Source organism: Panthera tigris, chromosome A2 (genome assembly GCF_018350195.1).
Source record: "Panthera tigris isolate Pti1 chromosome A2, P.tigris_Pti1_mat1.1, whole genome shotgun sequence".
In the NCBI taxonomy this organism is placed as follows: Eukaryota; Metazoa; Chordata; class Mammalia; order Carnivora; family Felidae; genus Panthera; species Panthera tigris.
The window spans coordinates 65,072,888-65,092,865 of NC_056661.1; the positions used below are offsets into that span (position 1 = coordinate 65,072,888).

General features: G+C 48.9%; 1 protein-coding gene across 3 annotated transcripts in view; it reads right to left on the bottom strand.

Moving 5' to 3' along the window:
• Window positions 1–19,978, bottom strand: part of GRB10 (growth factor receptor bound protein 10) — a 180,926-nt gene that overhangs the window by 82,540 nt on the left and 78,408 nt on the right. For all 3 annotated transcript variants that reach the window (XM_042963412.1, XM_042963423.1, XM_042963435.1), the window contains one exon: window positions 9,997–10,087. In XM_042963412.1, the coding sequence (XP_042819346.1) occupies window positions 9,997–10,087 (91 nt within the window). The remainder of the gene's footprint in view (window positions 1–9,996; window positions 10,088–19,978) is intronic.

Sequence of the window (19,978 nt, forward strand, 5' to 3'; positions counted from 1 at the left end):
CTCTCTCAAGTATAACAATAAACATTTAAAAAAATTAAAAATAAAATAAAATGAGAAAAAGCCAAACTTCTAAAATCCTCGGACACCTCACGTTATCAAAAGTATTGTCAAGAAAAACTTGACCCAGGGGTGCCTGGGTGGTCAGTCGGTTAAGCGTCTGACTCTTCATTTTGGCTCAGCTCACGATCTCACGGTTTGTGGGATCGAGCCCCACTCCGGGCCCTGCGCTGACAGCACGGAGCCTGCTTGGGATCGTCTCTCTCTTTCTCTCTGCTCCTCCCTCACTTGCGCTGTCTCAGTCTCTCTCAAAATAAAAAAAAAAAAAAAAAAAAAAAGAAAAGAATGAAAAAGCTTGACCACATTATTAATTGTACGCAAAGGAAGGGACAGCAGGACCCCAGCAGGTATTATTTGCTGCAGCTACAGGTGGACGTAACCCAGCACACGTTCACGGTTAGGCCAACAACATAAAGCGTGTGCTCTGTGGAACAGCCTTCAGCCATAAAAGGAATGAAACTGATGCGCCAGGATGAACCCCAAAGACCGTGCTACACGAAATAAGCCAGGCACAAAGAACAAATATCCTGTGATTCCACTTACGTGAGGTAACCAGAAACCGTAGACACACAGAGCGGAACAGAGGTTACCAAGAGCTGGGGAGAATTACTGCCTTGAGGCATGCAGAGTTTCCGCGTGGGGTGACAAAATTTTTGAGACGGACGGTGCTAATAACGGCACAACAGTGTGAAAATAATGAATGCCAGACCTGTGCACTTAAAAACAGTTAAAAGGAACAGTTTTCCTGTCCTATGTATTTGACCGCCATAAAAGGGTTATCTTTAAAAAACCAGCCAAGCACAATTCTAGCTGTTACCAAACCACCAACTTTTTTTTTTTTTAATGTTTATTCATTTTTGAGAGACAGAGAGAGACAGAAGATGAGTGGGGAAGGGGCAGAGAGAGAGGGAGACACAGAATCCGAAGCAGGCTCCAGGCTCCGAGCTGTCGGCACAGAGCCCGACCCGGCGTTCGAACTCACGAACCGTGAGATCATGACCTGAGCCGAAGTCGGACGGACGCTCAACCGACTGAGCCACCCAGGCACCCCAAGCCACCAACTTTTTAAAGGAAAATGCCTCCCTTCCCGGAGTGTGAGGGGTTTGTAGCAACTGTCACCCCAAACTAAGCTGCTTACATGAGGAGCAAGCGAACACAAGAGCGTTAAATCTTTCTGCCAGAGAAAGGGCCGGTCAAGGAAAGTCACAGAATCTTTTGTCTGGCACAGCAGGTCCCTTGCGAACGACCCGCCGAGTCGACATCCAACACATGGCGCAAACCTAAGGCCCATAATCGGAGCATCCGAGGGCGCCCTGCACAGTAAGGAGGCACCAGATGGCTGCCAATTTCTGTCATGTGGTCTCAGGGCATCTTGCTACGGGGAACCGAGCACTGACCCTGGTGTCCGCCGCAGAGGGGGGCCGGGGAGGCTCGGAGATGCCCCGCAGGGTCGGCGGCAGGTTCCCATAGGCCTGCGTCTTGTGACCCCGAGCCCGCTCCCTACAGAGGGCGCTGGACGGCTCCCCACTGTCACACCTGACCGAGAAGCGCGCGCCCTTCCATTCCCATCACAGACCTCGAGCCTCGGCCCCCTCCCTCTCCAGCTCCGTCGCTGCCACGTTCCATGTGACGTGAGTGTCCGCAGTCAGACACAGACACAGTGTGCCCTCCTGCGCACGCTTTTTTGGCCAGTTTTCCCAGTTGACTGTTTCTCCTATTGACAGGGCTTTCGCGATAAGCCGAGGATACTAACACTCCGCGCGTTAAATGCACCGCAATGATTTTTCTCCCCTGCAGGCTGACGTCGGTGAGGGTTTTAAATGCCGCTATGTCCCTACACAGATGCGTGTTTGCAATGCCCTCAAACATCAGTTTTCCTTTACGGTTGCGCTAAGCTGGACAGAGGAAATTCTTTCTCAGCCTGAGGGCATGAAGATTCTCCCTACTCTTAAGTTTTTTAAAACCGCTGTTTTCCACCTTCTGTGATTTAATTGACGGGCAACTGATGACTGAGGATATAGTATGGGGGTAGGGATCCTCCAGTCACCCTCGCCCAGCCCCGCGAGTCCTCGTGATCGGCTGTGACTTCTCTGTGCTACACTGAATGTCCATAAATGGGTAGGTCTCTTTACGGGATTGTCTGTTCTGGTCCTTGGGTCTCTACGTCTACGAATCATTCACACACTTTCCTAATTGTGAGGACTCTTAATGAAGCCTTGTTACCACCCGCCCACATTAAAGTTAGAAGCCCTCTAGGGAGACCGGCTGGCTCAGTCGGGGGAGAGTGTGACTGATAATCTCAGGGCTGTAGGTTCAAGCCCCATGTTGGGCATAGAGGTCACTTAAAAATAAATAAAATCTTCAAAATAAAAAGAAACTTAGAAGCTATCTGTCAAGTCATACCAAAACTCTGCAAAACTTGGTCACATCTGCATTAAATTTAAAGGTAAATTTGATAACGTGACACCTCTGTGAGGTAAGTCTTCTGATTTGTGATCGCGGGATAGGGCTCCAGTTATTTACGTCTTTTTTATGTGCTTCAGCAACATCACACAATGTCAAGGAATCGAGTTTAACTTATTCCTAGATACCTTCTGATTTTAGCTATTATTGTCCGTGGGATTTCTTTTTATATTACGCCTCTTGATTGTTTTCTATAGTTGCACAAGATACTGTGCCACTTTATCTGTTGATCTCACGTTGTATCTCCCCGCTTGAAGAACTCATTCATTTTTTTTTTATGTTTTATTGATTTCTGACAGAGAGAGACAGAATCCAAAGCAGGATCCAGGCTCCGAGCTGTCAGCACAGAGCCTGACACGGGGCTCGAATTCAAGAACCGTGAGATCATGACCTGAGCCGAAGTCAGACGCTTAACCGACTGTGCCACCCAGGCGCCCCAGAACTCATGCATTTTAAAAGTTCGTAAGTCTGTGCGGATTCTCTGTCTGGGTAATCTGCAAATAGGCATGGATTTCATTGCTCCGTTTCAGTGTCATTTCTGTTTGTTTAGTATTCTGTTGCACTGGCTAAGACCCCACTGACAACAGGCACTCGGGTGTGATTCCAGGTTTTCATGGACACGACTCTAATATTATTCCTGCGTGTATGACGGATGCTGTACATTTTTTGACAAATATATTATTAGAAACTGGTTATGGAGGTTTCTGAAAGTACTGGTTCAGTAAGAGTTTTGTTCTCTTATCGTTTCTTTTGCATCGCACGAGTGGAGAATTGTATATGTTCTTGTGGTCACTGGTGAGATGCCCATCTTTTCCCCTTAAATCTCTGAACGTGTTATAAAGTCTTCATCATGTAACGATGGTAAAGCACCCTTGCACAATCATAATAAACCCAACTTGGTCATAACGTTTGTTCGATGTTTACGACCGACCGCTGAATTTGACTAATGTTTTACGTGGACCTTGTGGTTGTACGGTAACGTGAAATATGCCTATATCTGGATTTCTTGGACTGTCTCCTGCAAAGCTACAAAACACTGTAAGATGAGTGGGAGAGGCTCTGGGCACTACCTCTCCAACAGCTCATACAAAGAGGGCAATTATTTGCTCCTTGAAGGTTTTGTGACACTCATCTGCAAAACCCCTGAGCCCTTTCGAGGGGATGGTACTGATTACTGACTCCATTCTTCTGAGTTATTTCTTTATTAAGATTTTGTGTTCTGCCAAGAGTCAAACTGTTTCATTTTGTTTTCCTCTTTCAACTCTTCTTTCTTATTTCTTCTGATGTCTCTACCTAAAACTTCTGAGTGCTGTCTACGCTACTCACAGAGCTATACATTAGGTCACGTCACGGAACATTCCCTGCACGCCGTGCAGGAGAAATACTCTTGATTTTCTTAGGTAACCTCTAGGTTAGTTTTTCTTTCTAATGGTGTCAGTTTGGTGTTTTTTTTTTTTTTTTTTTTTAAAGACTTTGTTTAGAGCAGTTTTAGGTTTACGACAAAATTCAGAGGAGAGTATGGAGATTTCCCATAAACCTACTGCCCCCCCACCCCCCACATGCAGAGCCTCCCCGCTGGTCAGTATCACTCACTGAAATGGTACATTTTTACCACGGACAAACCTATGCTGATACACCATAACCATCCGAAGTCCACGGCTGACCTAGGGTTCGCTCCTGGTAGTGTGCATGCCATATGGGGACCTGCACAGCCATACCCATCCTGGTAACATCATATGTCTTTATAACGTCAGCACTGTCACTGCCCTAAATCTTCTCTGCTCCACCCAGAGAAGATTTTTCCGTCACCGTCCCGGGCAACCACTGGTCTTTTTACCACCTCCGTAGTTTTTCCTTTTCCAGAATATTGCGGAATTGGAATCCTATCAGCATGTCGCCTTTTCAGGCGGGCTCCTTTCACACAGTACCGTGCGGCCCAGCCTCCTCCCTGTCTTCCCATGGCTTGATAGTTAACCTCTTCTTAGTGCTGAGGAATATTCCACTGTCTGGACGCACCAGTTTATTCATCCATCCATCTAACGGAGGACGTCTTGGTTGCTTCTGAGCTTTGGCAATGACGAAGAAGGCAGCTACATGCATCGCTGGGTTGGCTTCTGCGTGGACCTAAATCTTCAGCTGTTCTGGGTAAACACCGAGGTGCACAACTGCTGGGTCGTACGGCAAGAGCAAGCTGAGTTTTGTAAGAAACCGACTGCCCTCCAAAGCGGCTGCGCCATTTTGCATTCCCACCAGCAATGAGAGTTTCTGTTGCTCTACATCGCTGTCAGCACTGGGTGTTGCAATTTTGTCTTTGTTGCTGAGACCCTTTATCCATTTCGCCCCTATTTTCACATTTACAGGCATGAAGTCGTTTGTGGTTTTCTTATCTGAACTCTGACGCGCTCTTCACGTGGTTTTCCTGTGTGCCTTCTCCCTCCTGAGGGACTCTACTAGAGATTCACAGTTTCGCCAGATTTTGCAAAAGACTAACATTTCGCTTGGTCCCTACCCATTGATACTTTCTTCACCATTCTCGTAATTTCTGATCTTAATTTTTGTAACTACTCCTTCTACGTTCCTTAGCGTTATCCATCTTTGATGTTCCTAATTTCCGTTTCTCTTCCAAGATTAGAAATGGAGTCTCAAATACAATTTAGCAGCAACATACAACTTCCTACCTGCAAGTACACTCATTTTACATTCAATTCTAAATGACTAACTGATATTTTCATTGTGAGTTTCTCTGTAACCCAGGAGTCGGGTAACAGTGTGTATTAAAGTTTCCGCGCAGATTACACATTTTGTTTGGAACTTTTTCTGTTGACTTCTGATTTAATCACACTGGGTCAAAGAACGTGGCTTGCATGACATGGATCGCTTAAAATTTAGTGTTTTAGGGGCGCCTAAAAGCATCCAACTTTGGCTCAGGCCACGATCTCATGGTTCGTGAGTTCGAGCCCCCCATCAGGCTCTGTGCCCACAGCTCAGAGCCTAGAGCCTGCTTTGGATTCTGTGTCTCCTTTTCTCTCTGCCCCTCCCCCTCATGGGCACTCTCTCTCTCTCTCTCTCTCTCTCTCAAAAATAAATATTTTTTTAAAAATTTAAAAACTTTAGTGCAGTTTTCCATACGTGGTTAACTTGAAAAAAAATTTTTTAAGTAGGCTTCATGCCCAGTGTGGAGCCCAGCGTGGGACTTGAACTCAGAATCCTGAAGTCAAGACCTGAGCTGAGAATAAGAGTGGGATGCTTAGCCGAATGAGCCACCCAGGTGCCCCTATGTGGTCAACTTTTTAAAAAGTTACACAGATTTTAGAAGACAATCAAGAGGGGGCACCCAGATGGCTCAGGTGGTTAAGCTGCCAACTCTTAAAATTTTTTTCTTTTAGTGTTTATTCATTTTTTGAGGACAGAGAGAGACAGAGAATGAGTGGGGGAGGGAGAGAGAGAGAGGGAGACACAGAATCCGAAACAGGCTCCTGGCTCTGAACTGATAGCACAGAGCCCGACGTGGGGCTTGAACTCACAAACCACGAGGTCATGATCTAAGCTGAAGTCAGACGCTTAACCAACTGAGCCACCCAGGTGCCCCTAAGCTGCCGACTCTTGATTTTGACTCAGGTCATGATCTCACAGTTCATGAATTCAACCCCTGCAATGGGCTCTGCACTCACTGCGTGAAGCCTGCTTCAGATCCTCTGTCTCCCTCTTTCTAGCCCTCTCCCGCTCACACACTCTCTCTCAAAAATAAATAAACATTAAAAAAAATGTTTTAAAAAGAAAAGAATCAAGAGTCTATCTGTTGGATGCAGGGTTCTATGTATTTCTACCAATCGGGGCTTGTTAATACTGTTAACAGATATCCTTGGAATTACTCCTACAATCGTATTTAGTATTTTCTGCCTGACATCCTTTTTATTCTTCACATCCTGTTTTTCCTCCTTTCCTGGTGATGTCGGTTGTTTTTATTAAATACAGATTCCCTTATATCTTCTTCTGCTAGGTTACGAGTACAGATTTTACGCATATTCTTTCATTAGTTACAATCCGTGTTTTAGATGCAGCTAAGATTTTAAAATACGTACATAACTTAGTATACTTTTTCTTAACGTAGCCTCAAATCGTTTTACATTCTACTTCCCCCAACCGGGGTCTTATGATGACAGAATCACTCACGGAACAAACCTCACAAGACACACACACACACACACACACACACACGCACGCACGCGTGTGTGTGCTCCCAGGGTCTAATTATCATCCAACGTTCAGTTTAACCTTACTACTGTTCCCTACACTCCCGGCCTTTTCTTACTGAAGTACAGCTTTCAATCAATCTTTCAGGGAAGATTGCCAGTCACAAATGTGCTCAATGTTTGCCCGAAAAAGCTTTATTTTGCTCTCAGTAGATGTCGCTATCCACTTTCAGGCAGACAGCCATTTCTCCCTCGACCCTCTGAAAACACCCCGTGTTATTTTCCGGCTGTGCCCAGGTTGGTTGTCAGTCCAAACGTCGTTCACGCACTGGGAAGTCTGCATTTCTCCGCAGATCTTCTCTTTGTCCTCCGTTTTCTAGATTCTTGCTAAATGCTTTTAGATGTGGATTAACCTTCCCCTTTCCTTTGAGTTCTCTGAGCACCCTCTGGGGCGCCTGGTGGCTCGGTCGGTTAAGCGTCCGACTTCAGCTCAGGTCACGATCTCACGGTTAGTGAGTTCGAGCCCCGCGTCGGGGTCTGCGTTGACAGCTCAGGGCCTGGATCCTGCTTCGGATTCTGTGTCTCCCTCTTTCTGCCCCTCCCCAGCTCTCACCCTCTCTCTGTCTCCAAAATAAGTAAACAGTAAAATATTAAAATGCCAATAACTGTTGGTGTAACAGCTCACTTCCAACACGTGGGCTCCTCACACCCACCTGTTTCTGTCATTTCTTCCCATCGTAGCGTCACGGTGTCCGGTCCTTCATGACACTCTTCTGTCATTCACCGCCCTGAGTGTGACACACACGCTTCCCTCGAAGCCTTTGATAGACTTCTCTTCGCTGCGTATGGAAACGCGACCTGCTGACTTGGGTGGCTCACTTCTCAGTAGGAGATGGAGAATCACCCGTCCTGCGGTGCAGCCAGGCTGAGTCCTTCTGACTGTCCTGTTTTACAACCTCTGTGTGCAGAATTACTGAGGAGCGGAGGGAAAGGTGTTCAATGTCACAGATGGAGACGCGTTCATTCATTCCCTGAGATCCTGCTTCAGGTGCAGGGACGCATCAGACCCTCAGCTTCAACTATGGGCTGCGGAGCTCCGGAGCAGGAGAGGGGATCTGCTCTGTTCCACGAGGAGCCCACCCTGCCTTCGGTGCGCAGCCCTCCCTGCCACCACCCGAGCAGGCGTGACATCTACAGGATGCTTGAAAGTACACCTTGGATGTCGTCAAACCTTAAAGAAGCTTTAAGCTTCAAAAAGTTCTTTCAAGGGGCACCTGGATGGCTTAGTCGGTTGAGCAGACGCTCACGGTTTCGACTTCGGCTCAGGTCACGGTCTCACATTTTTGTGGGATCGAGCCCCATGTGGCGCTCAGTGCTGACAGCACGGAGCCTCCTTGGGACTCTCTGTCTCCCTCTCTCTCTGTCCCTCCCCCACTCTTGCTCTCTCTCTCAAAATAAACAGAGAAACGTTAAAAAGGAAAAAAAAAAGTTCTGGGGCACCTGGGTGGCTCAGTCAGTTAAGTATCTGACTTCGGCTCAGGTCACGATCTCACGGTTTGTGAGACCGAGTCCCGTGTTGGCTCTGCAAATAACAGTGTGGAGCCTGCTTGGGATTCTCTCTCTCTCTCTCTCTCTGCCCCTCGCCTGCACACGTACACACTCTCTCTCAACATAAATAATTTAAAACTAAATAAATAAGCTCCTTCTGTGTAAATTTCCTATCTAGTCAATTTTCTTGACTAAAGCGTTGACGTAGACTTGTGTATGAACATTAATACCAAAACTTAGATTATTTCACCTTAAATGAGACCACTGCTAAGCAGTGCAATGTAATAAATTAAAATTTTCCAAAGTTTCAAAGCCAACATTAACGATATTCCTCTTTCTTGTTACAAGTTTTTTAAAAGACGACCAGGAAAGTGTGCCTGACACAGAAAAGCCTGACTGTTTTATGAATCTTCTAACACTTGAGGAAACATCTCTTTGACTTCCTATGAAGCTCCCAGCTTTTATTTTTGCAACATTCCATCCTCTTTCTGCTTAAGCAATTTAAAAAACCTGATTATTCTAATTCCTCCCACCTCTAAACCCTACAATTTATTGGACTTAACTTCTGTAGGAATCCACACTGTGAGTCATGTGCCTTTTTCCTGGTCCCTCCCCCCAAACCAGACTGGGTCCCTTCTTGGGCTGCCCGCCCCATATCAAAGCATGTATCCCTAAGACCCAATTTGCTTTTAACCCCTGTCCTTTCTTTTCTACGATGATCCCATCAGAAATTAACACAAGGGGAACAGAAGAAATCACAGAAAGGTAGAGAATTACCAAGAGCACAGACACACAAAACCAGCCTAAGTGCAAATATGAAAATGCCAAAATCAGGGTGCCTGGGTGGCTCAGTCGGTTAAGCCCTCCAACTTCGGCTCAGGTCATGATTTCGCGGCTCGTGGGTTGCAATCCCACTTCGGGCTCTGGGCTAACAGCTCAGATTCTGTGTCTCCCTTGCTCTCTGCCCCTCCCCCACTTGGGCACACACTCTCTCTGAAAAGCAAATAAACATGAAAAAAGAGTGCCAAAATCCACAAGATTTCACCATGGAGGAGCCCTGGATAGGTAACATCAAGTTGCCCTTAAGTTGCATCCTTAGATAAATCTCCGTAGAACTGACTGTGAAGTTTTGCCCACTGAACAGAAAGACAGCTTTCCCCTCGCTACCGTTAATTTATATGACAAATCCTGTGAGTGTTCCAAGCACCAAAAATCACCTCTCTGCCTTCTCCAATAGCTTAAGACACATCTTGCTTCCGGACGGACGACATAAATGGAGGGAAGACACAGAGAGGCTCACAGCTCAAGGCTCTGATGGCCGGATGCTTTAGCGCAGGGTAGAGCTAGGGGACAGGGGCGTGGCGGGGCCACTGTCCCGCGCAATACTGGCTCCTTGCAAAAGGAACACCGAGTCCTTTTTTGTCCAAGTGGAAATCCTCTTTGGAGGATCGCTTTCGGTTAGCAAAGACAAGTACGGAGGTAGGTCTTTGGCAAAAGCGAACTAGCGGAAAACGGACTTTCCAAAAGCAGGGGGCACCTGTATATGAAGATCTCACAGCCACGCATTTTCTCCCCATTTTTGAATTTGTTTTCCTTAAAGGGGAGAAGAGCCAAGGCCAGAATCTTCTCGGATGAGGGGCAGGAACGATTTCTTGGCATACAGAGCCCCAGCACGTGGCAAAGTCACAGTCGGAAGGTAGGGCATCTGGGTCACCATGATTTTGTCGTTTCTTACCCTGGTGATTGGTGAGCCGGTCAGGCTGCACTGGGAAGCCAGGTCCTGCCAGGTCTCGTGGGCTGACGGGGGGTGTCTGCTCCACCTGGTCCTGCAGAAGATAGGAACACATGGGCTTCGGTCAAAAGTTCACACTTATCCACATCCACCATGGCTCGCATTGCCTTCTTCCTGTTTCTTCAATTTCTTTACCTTTCTAGTTCTCAAGGACAGTTGTTTAAAGTACACCGGATGGGGCACCTGGGTAGCTCAGTCGGTTAAGCGTCCGACTTCGGCTCAGGTCATGATCTTGTGGTTCGTGGGTTCAAGCCCTGCGTCGGGCTCTGTGCTGACAGCTTGGAGCCAGGAGCCAGGAGCCTGCTTCGGGTACTGTGTCTCCCTCCCTCCCCAGCTTGCACTCTGTCTCTCCTCTCTCTCTCTCAAAAATAAATAAACATTTTTTTAACGTAACATAACATAACATAAGGAAGTTAATCGTGAGAAGGTACCACTCTGTTTAGCAAGGGAGTCAGGACAGAAGTTACTCTCTGTTTCTGGCTTCAACTGCTTTGCCTGAAGAGCAACTCAAAAAGAATTACTGTCAACCGCTGGATTTAAGCAATGAATATAAATAATTAGCATTCCAGGGAGCACACGCATTTTCTGCAACAATTACTGGTAATCAAGCCCCAGGCGGTCTGTTATCTGGTACGGAAACATCCAGAGTCTGCCTTATAATTGGCCCCCCTCTACCAAGCGGGAGGGCTCGGTGGCATTTTTTAAGATGTCAAGATGAGGACAACAATCTTAGGCAAAAGTTACAACAGCAATATTACGACCAGCTCCACAACTCTAGCAAAATGTCTTCATGAGACTCAGAACCAAGCCAATGAAAGACGCATTAAAATACGGGCAAAGAAAACGGGTCCTTTAAGATTTACACGCTTGTAACAAAATACTAGCAGGAATTAACCTGGGGTGGAAAGAGGTCAAATTTCTCTTCCAGATTTAAGAAATTTTGACCATGCACATGTATTACCTCTGTAATTAGCTTTTAGAACTCTGTCTGCAAAACACATCGGCTCTAAGAGTAATAATATGTTGGCAAAAATAACAGCCAAATTCATCAACCTCATCCCTACCTCTGCAGAGGAACCGCAGACTGCCTCGGGTGGAATGTTCCACGTGCCTGGGCACCTGCACCAGCCACTGTGCACAGAGCCTACACTGCCAGCGGGACTCCCACTTTACAGATGAAAACACTGAGGCTCAGGAAGGTTATGTCCACCTTACTACCCCTGCTGGGAAGGGGCATCCCGGGGATTAGAACCCAGGCAGTGGGGCTTTTAGATCCCAAGTGCCTTCCCACCAAGCTGCCCAAGAAACTCATTCACATTTTGAGGAAGTTGCTTTATCACCCGAATGTTCCCCCAGCAAGTGGCTGCCTGTCCAGAGCCTGGGAGCATAGAAACGGATGGGCGATACTCTACGCCCTCCACCGTGTGCACGCTGACTGACACGTATACACGTGTGGGTGTGGTCAATGCAGCGCTGGGGGCCGCTCTCTAGAGCTGGGGAGGCAGATTCGGGGGCACTGGGGAGATAGTCCAGAAGGTTCAACCCACCGACATCTACCCCTCAGAAGGACGCGGCTCACTCCCTGGGGAGGCCCAGCCACCGTCACCCCTTCCCCCAGAAAATCTGGGCAAAACGGATCAAAGCCCCAAGGTGTGAGAGGATATTCTCACTGCTTCTCTCCCTCCAAAACAAACGGTGTTCTTTTTTTTTTTTTTTTTAAAGATGTAATACCTGCTAACTATGAAAATCTAGATGCTAAAGAAAAGCACAAAGAAAAAAATCCAAATGAGCCTCTCTCCTCTCACCCGGGGATGGATCCTATCAGTTTTCGGTCCATTCTCCCAGAGAGAAGACAAAATGCACAAACATGATACGTCTGTGCACGACGTTTGAATTACTTACGGAGAACGTGTAGGGGACATCTGGACCGCATGGGGTTACAAATGATCCCGCTAAAAAACGGATTCAGAATCAAAGGACACACGTTACTGAATTTGAGCCTATCTTTCTGAAATCTCCCATGGCAACGGAGCATCTCAATCAGCACTTCCAAGCCCTGGACCACTCCCCTAGGCGGGTGTGCAACCTGACTTTAGTCCTTCAAGTGACATTAATCCATTCCATACTGGCGAGCATACGGTTAGTTAAGAACGGGTTTCTGGGGCGCCTGGGTGGCTCAGTGGGTTGGGCGTCTGACTTCGGCTCAGGTCATGATCTCACGGTTCCTGAGTTCGACCCTTGCGTCGGGCTCTGTGCTGACAGCTCGGAGCCTGGAGCCTGCTTCGGATTCTGCGTCTCCCTCTCTCTCTGCCCCTCCCCTGCTCGTGCTCTCTTTCAAAAATAAACGAACATTAAAATAAATAAACGAGAAAGAAAGAAAGAAAGCACAAACGGAAGTTTCTGATTAGAAAAGAAGAGATGGGCTGGTCTGGAGGACACAAAGTCTGGAGACAAGAGGACACCACCAGGAGCCCCACTGAGGTGCTGAGGACGGAACTGGGCTGTTGGGGTTAGTGCACAAGGTGGGACCCCCGACCCCCAAATGCAGCAAAGCCTCCCCTTCCGGGTTCACCCCTCCCCCTCTGCTAGTGTCTGCCATTTCAGCCGGCATTTCCCCATCCAGCCGGCTCTTTGCCATCGGGATACGTATTTTTTCTTTCTTTCCCAAATTGTAAAACAAGCAGGTACGTTTTGGGGAAGCACAGAGCAGATGGAAAATAAAAATGAACCTGAATCCCACGACGGCAGGTGGGGTAAGTGATAGCTCTCCTGTGGACCCCGCACCACTACTGTGCACGGCCAGACACTGGAAATCACACGGGGTCAACGATTTGGGGTTCTGCTGCTTTCCCCTCCCCGGTTAACACTACAAGATGCTTTTTTTTTTAAATTTTCTTTTTGATGTTTATTTACTTTTTCCAGAGACAGAATGTGAGCAGGGGAGGGGCAGAGAGAGAGAAAGACACAGAATCGGAAGCAGGCTCCATAATCTGGGCTGTCAGCACAGAGCCCGACACGGGGCTCGAACCCACAAACTGTGAGATCATGACCTGAGCTGAAGTCAGACATCCAACCAACTGAGCCACCCAGGGGCCCCTATTTTATTTTTTTTAATGTCTATTTTTGAGAGAGAGAGAGAGAGAGAGGATGAGCAGGGGAGAGGCAGAGAGAGAGGGAAACAGAATCTGAAGCAGGCTCCAGGCTCTGAGCCATCAGCACAGAGCCGGACGCAGCACTCGAACCCACAAACAGTGAGATCACGACCTGAGCCAAAGTCGGACACTTAACTAAGCCACCCAGGCACCCGTACAAGATGGTATTTGAAAGCCTTGGTAAATACTGTTTTCAGATTCCAAACTACTCTAGTGAACACCTGCAGCCACTTGCAAATCTCAGCATCAAACAACAATCCAAGAAACACTTCTGTGCATAAAACTGTCCACATTTCTGATTATTTGCATCGGATCCCTGAAAACAGAACCACCGGGCCAAAGGTTTCATGCGCATTCTTGTTTTTGAATCTAGATACATTCTGTGAAACTCTTGTCTGTATCGCTTTTACCCTTCCACCCAAAACAGAGAACCGCCCACTTCATAATATCTGTGGCACGCTGACACTGGTGATTTTTCTGGAATTTTTTTCTGGCCAATGCCGGAGGTAAACCGTGGCCTCGGCCTGTGGTTTTTGGTGCAGGTCTTAAATGCCGAAGCTGACCATTTCTCATAGCTCATTAGGCCTTTCTCTTTCTTCTTCTGGACTACCCTCAGACAGGTCAGCTAGACCGAGGGCACCGGGGCTTTCCGGGCGAGCCACAGCCCACCCACCCCTCGGGAGCTGAGCCCCTTGGGGCCAGTTACCTGGAGTCTGAGTCGACTGGTTCATCTGGAAAATGCGTTAAATGACCCCCCTCCAGAAGGTTTATTGGCAGAAGGTTTGTTTACACCCTGAAGTGCAAAGCCAGGGCCCAAGGCTTGGGAGAGCACCCCCCAGGGTGGCCTGTGGATTCCTCCGTCCACTGGAAACTCTGGTTTATTCCTCAAATCCTTCCAGGATGAGCTCTTCATGTGGTAAGAAACACAGCTGACTGCTATTCGCAGCAAATGCTTTTCCCATCCTGTCTGCCGTTTTAACTATACTTTTGATTCTCACAAGTTCAGTTCAAGGTAGGCAAGTGCCCTGACCTTTTCTTTTCAGTTCACTGCTGCCAGCTTGATAACTGCCCTTGCCCTCTCTCAAGGAATCTGGAGAGCATCCATGTATGTTCTACTTGGTCCCTTTTCTGACTTGATGTACTCTGACTCATCCCTGTCTCGGACGTTTATTTTGGTGGAAAGGACGCAGTGAGACCAGATACTGGCCCCAGTTCGCTCTGCCCTTTTGCCTGAGCTGGAAGGTCACCTTCATCCCACCTTATAATCTCCACACGTGAGAGCCTCAGCCACCCAGATCTGCTGGTTCCTGAGCCCCGGCCACACTCTCTGTATCACATCTTCTGACACATTTCCAGGGACACAGGCTCATCCTCCTCTTCCTTTTACATGAATTCCTCATTTTCTTCTAGAATTGCTTCCAGGGTTTGCTTAAATTATTAAAACATCTCTTCTGGGGGTGCCTGGGTGGCTCAGTTAAGCAGCCAACTTCGGCTCAGGTCATGATTTCATGGTTCATGGGTTCGAGCCCCACATCGGGCTCTGTGCTGACAGCTCAGAGCCTGGAGCCTGCTTTGGATTTGGGGTCTCCCCCTCTCTCTGCCCCTCCCCTGCTCATGCTTTGTCTCTCTCTCTCTCTCTCTCTCTCTCTCTCTGCTCTCTCTCTCTTAAAAGTGAATTAATGTTAAAAAGAAAAAGAAAGAAAGAAAGAAAGAAAGAAAGAAAGAAAGAAAAAGAAAGAAAGAAAGAAAGAAAGAAAGAAAGAAAGAAAGAAAGAAAAGAATGGGGTGCCTGGGTGGCTCAGTAGGTTAAGCATCTGGCTCTTGGTTTTGGTTCAGGTCATGATCTCACAGTTCGTGAGTTCGAGCCCCGCGTCGCGCTCTGTGCTGACAGCTCAGAGCCTGGAGCCTGCTTCTGATGCTGTGTCTCCCTCTCTCTCTGCCCCTCCCCCACTCACACTCTGTGTCTCTCTCTCTCTCTCAAAAATAAATGTTAAATTTTTTTTTAAATTCTCTTCTATAGCATTTACTTACATATAAATGAGTAATTAGTACTCATTAGGAATACACGTGTTGGTGGTGAACCGTCTGGTGGAAATCAGACCACAGGTACGTGGGGAGAGGATAAACCAAGGGTAAGAGGGTCAGCCTTCCTACCACCCCCCTAGGCCCCACCCAGCCCGTCCCTCTGGGACACATAAGCCCCCGGGGCATCCCCTAAACCCATTCAGGCCCTAGACTAACCTGACACCACTGAGATATCTTTCTAGAATACAAGTAACTTTCCAGATTTAGCAAATAAAAATACAGGATGTCCCGTGAAACCGGCATTTCAGATAGACACCCTACCCGCTTTTTGGTGTAAGTATGTCTCAACTTACATGGGACTTCGCCTAGAAAGAAACAAAACAAAACAAAACAAAACAAGCTTTTGTAGTTTGTCTAAATTTAACTGGGCATCCTATACTTTATCTGGCAACTCTACACCTCAAGGACTGTCAAAATCCGACAGGGATGCATGACAAAGTACAGCAGTAAGAGCGAAATTTCGAAGCGTGGCTCATTTGCTCGTATATAAAACTCCCAGGTCAATAAAAACCGTCCTTCTAAAAACTGAACAGATAGACGCTTCAGTCAAGAGTCCTGTTATCCTGGGAAGCGAAAGCAGATGGAACAGTATGAGAGACGGTAGCGTTTGTAAAATACGGACAGCAGGGAGAAGCTAACCGCCCCCACCCCATGGCTCCGGAAGGTCAAGGCGCAAACGTCCCTCCGCTCTTCAAAGGCAAACAGTGGCCCCCGGCCAGGCTCAGGGTGATGAAAACCCAGCCAGGAGTAACAAGCCTGTCACTGTGCGGCTGGGTCTCCCAGGGCTCCGTTTTTCTGTTTGTCCGGGTGGGTTTCCCGTTCCAGATTAGCCAGCCTCCCCGGAGGGTCAGGGGCCGATCCTACAGAGCTTCCTCCTTGGCAGGAGGCCCGGGGCCTGGAGGGAAAGTCCAGGATTCTTCTCCGAAGGTGGCTGCTAGCAGCTACGGCTTCTTCAAACCCGAGCCCTTCGTCACTGGGCCATCTACGCCTCTGGGGAAGGTGGGAACCCGGGACAGTGAACCGAAGCCCCTTCAGTGGCCGAGCAGGTCACTTCACTGTCTGGGGCTGGACTGCCCCCCAGACCCGCGTGGCTGTAGAAACACTTTCTAGAGTTGGAAACGGACGTCCGGTGGAGCGGGGCAGACACACTGCCTCCGTGAATAGGAAGGAGAATGGCCTCCTGCAGCGTAAAGCTGTGCTGAGTGATTTTGTTCCGAGCTGGGAGGGCCGGGGGTATGAGCCTGCAAGGTCAGCCGCAGCCGGCATGCCGGTCCTGGAGCCCCCGTGGGACGTGCCGATGGGGCACGGGGAGGCGGAGGATGGGATGAGGCATGGATCGTCCAGCTGGACTGTGCTGTCTTCTAGAAAGTTCCTTCGTGAGCCATACTTCTGGGAGTTGCAGGAATGCGCCTGCCCCCCCTCCTCGCTCCTCCAGGCCTCTTGCTGGCCCCAGGCTGGCTTCTCCGGACCCCTCCAGGCCCTCCCTGAGATACTCTTCCTCTCTCATTGGGCACATGCCCGCTGCACACAGGCAGGTGCTTAACCTACCTCTCTCTGCCAATGGAGCACTGATGTTTCATTTTATCTATTTATTTTTTTCAACATTTATTCATTTTTGAGAGACAGAGATGGGGGGCGGGGGCCAGAGAGAGGGAGACACACGATCCGAAGCAGGCTCTAGGCTCTAAGTGGTCAGCACAGAGCCCGACGCAGGGCTTAAACTCACGGATGGTGAGCTCATGACCTGAGCCAAAGTCGGTCGCTTAACCGACTGAGCCACCCAGGCACCCCAAGAACCCAAGGTTTTAAAGGTTATATGTAAAGGGTGCCTCGAGCCGGGGTCTGAGCCTGGTAGGCCTGGCTGTCCATGGGGTCAGACCCCACCCCAGAGTAGCGCATGAGCCTCTCCAGGCAGAATGCAAACTCCCAGGCCCGTGGGCCCGCAAGGCCCTCATTTCAAAGGTGGGGCTGAGTCTGAGCTCCTTACCTCAGGTGGTTTGCTTACACAGAATATTCCAGGGGCCACCTTCCTGGCCTGGCTTCCCTCCAGCTCAAAGGCACAGTTCACAGCAGGCATGCCTCCCCATCCTGCTCTGCCTGGGGATTCTTCACTATCTGGAATGTTCTCCGCCTTGTCCTCCACACACACCATCCACTCATCCTCAAGGCCTGAGAAGCTGCTTCCTTCAGGCGCCTTCTCTGACAGCCCAGATGAAAATGGCCCCATACCCCTCGTCCTGCTGCACTCTTTAATTCAAAGTGGGAAGTAGGAGGGCGAGCTGACCAGCGCGTGCCCCTTGTCCCTGACAACCCCAGATCTGGGGCAGGGACGCCTCTGCCCCCCCGGGGAGGCAGTGAGGGTGAAGGCCAGGGTGGAAGGAATATCACGGAGCACTGTCACCAGGGCACGTCCCCACCTGCATGAGCCTGGCAGGACACACTTTCCGTGAGACGCATCACAGCACGGCCTGGGCACACACAGGGCCTGACTCCACACACGTCAGCTGCCCCCGCATCCTGTGACAAGCGGGGCTTCAAATAAATCAGTGCCCACGCTGGCTGCCGAACGCACAAGAGGAACACCGCTCTCGAGACAGAGACTGGGCGGTTTGAGCAGTTCCTTATCTGAATAAAAATACAGGACCAACGCACGCGTGCCTCAGAGAACACGTGAGTGTAACGGTCAGCGCGGTATCTGCCGGGTAACAAATGGGAGCGTACTGCTGAAGGCCAGACTCCGGGGTCAAATCCCAGTCTCCCACCTGTCAGTGTGAGACTTTGTGCAACTGTGTGCTTCCTTGGGTCAGACTGGCGGCTTCAAACGTTGGCTGGGGGGAATAAATTCAGGCGATGTAAACCAAGGACTTGTCCAGCAAGGAAAGGTTCCAGGTGTCCGTGAACAGCAGGCACCGACACAAATACTAAACAGCTGGGACAAGATGTCTGTAAGAGATGTCTCTGTCTCCAGTGGGTGTCAGGGCTGTGTCCTTGGCCCCACACAATGTACAATCTTTTCAAGGACCTGAATGAAGGCACAGAAGGTGCCCTTAATTACTCTAAGATAACCCAACATTAACACCACCTGGTATGGAACGAGGGGATTCGAAATGTCTTCACCCAGTGAGGATGCTCCATCAAAACCCATGAGCTGAAATCCTAATGCAGAAAGATTTCAAATGCTACAGGTACACCAGGGGCACCTGGGGGGCTCAGTCGGTTAAGCATCCCACTCTTGGCTTCTGCTCAGGTCATGATCTCACTGTTCGTGAGTTCAAGTCCTATGTCAGGCTTTTCACTGGCAGCACAGAGCCTGCTTGGGATTCTCCCTCTCTCTTTCTCTCTCTCTCTCAAAAATAAATAAATAAACTTAAAAAATAAAAATAAAAATAAATGTCACAGGGACACCAAACCCGGAAACAAACAACAATGCATGAGAACAGCGTGGGCAAGGGGAAGGGGCTGTCCAGGGAGGCCGGCCTGAAAATGCAGTGAAAGCCAAGCCAGAGGGGCTCTCCCGGCCCTCCCACACCCTGCCCTGCGCTGCCCTGGCAAATGCCACCGCTAGGGCCTTGTCCCACCAGGCGGCCCCCTCCCCACCCACTGCAGCCCACCGGCTGGTGAGGTCATGGGTCCCTGTCACATGCAACAAGCCAGTGCTTCTGAAGCTCGGTATGTGAAACACAGTCACCCTGGGTCTTGTCACTTGATACAAAACACAGGTAAAGGTGTAAGAGAAATCGGAATTCAATTCTAGAAGGGAACGCGCTCACAGTCTACTGTAAATTCCCCGCATCCAATGCCCACGGGGTCAGCTGCACACGTCACTCTATAACTTCCAGACGGACACAGTTAGGGGTGGTCAAGATTTCACACTGGGCCTCCCTCCAGCTACAGACGATCACCAATTTTCATGAAAACGGACTAATTTTTCAGTAATTACTCACCACGCCAGCCCTCCTGTGTAGTGAGAGTAATGCTTCCTATTTATATGGTACTGATGCAAGCTGCTGACTCAACCACACACATACCTGGATCTACACTCATCAGAGAAACAAAACCTCGTCTCCAAAAGAGGACACCAAGCGTGGCAGCGACAAGGCCACTATTTAGAGAACCGTCCGATTTCCATGAGAACTTCATTGCGCCCAAGCACCACAGACCTAAACAGACAGACTGCCCCATAAACACCATATTGAGACACTTCCTTCTACACAATTAGCACTAAGTGTCCTGATCCTTGACGTCATAAAGCGAAAGTAGCGGACGAATTGCCTTTCTTTCCTTTTTTTTAATGTTTATTTATACTTGAGAAAGAGACAGAGAGTGAGCAGAGGAAGGCAGAGAGAGAGAGGGAGACACAGAATCTGCGATGGGCCCCGGGCTCGGAGCTGTCAGCACAAGAGCCCGACGCAGGGCTCGAACTCACAGACTGCGAGATCACGACCTGAGCCCATGTCGGACGCTCAACCGACTGAGCCAGCCAGGCGTCCCTTTTTTATTTACTTTTTTTTAAGCAGCTTTACTGGGATAGAAGTTACACGAACATAAATGTAATCTGCGCATCTGTGTGCCATCCCACGAATGTCAGTGTAATTACAGCACTCGTATGCTTATCATCACCATCTAAATTTAGAACGCTTCCATCACCCTACAAACAAACCTTGTGCCCAGAGCCTGTCGATCCGAAC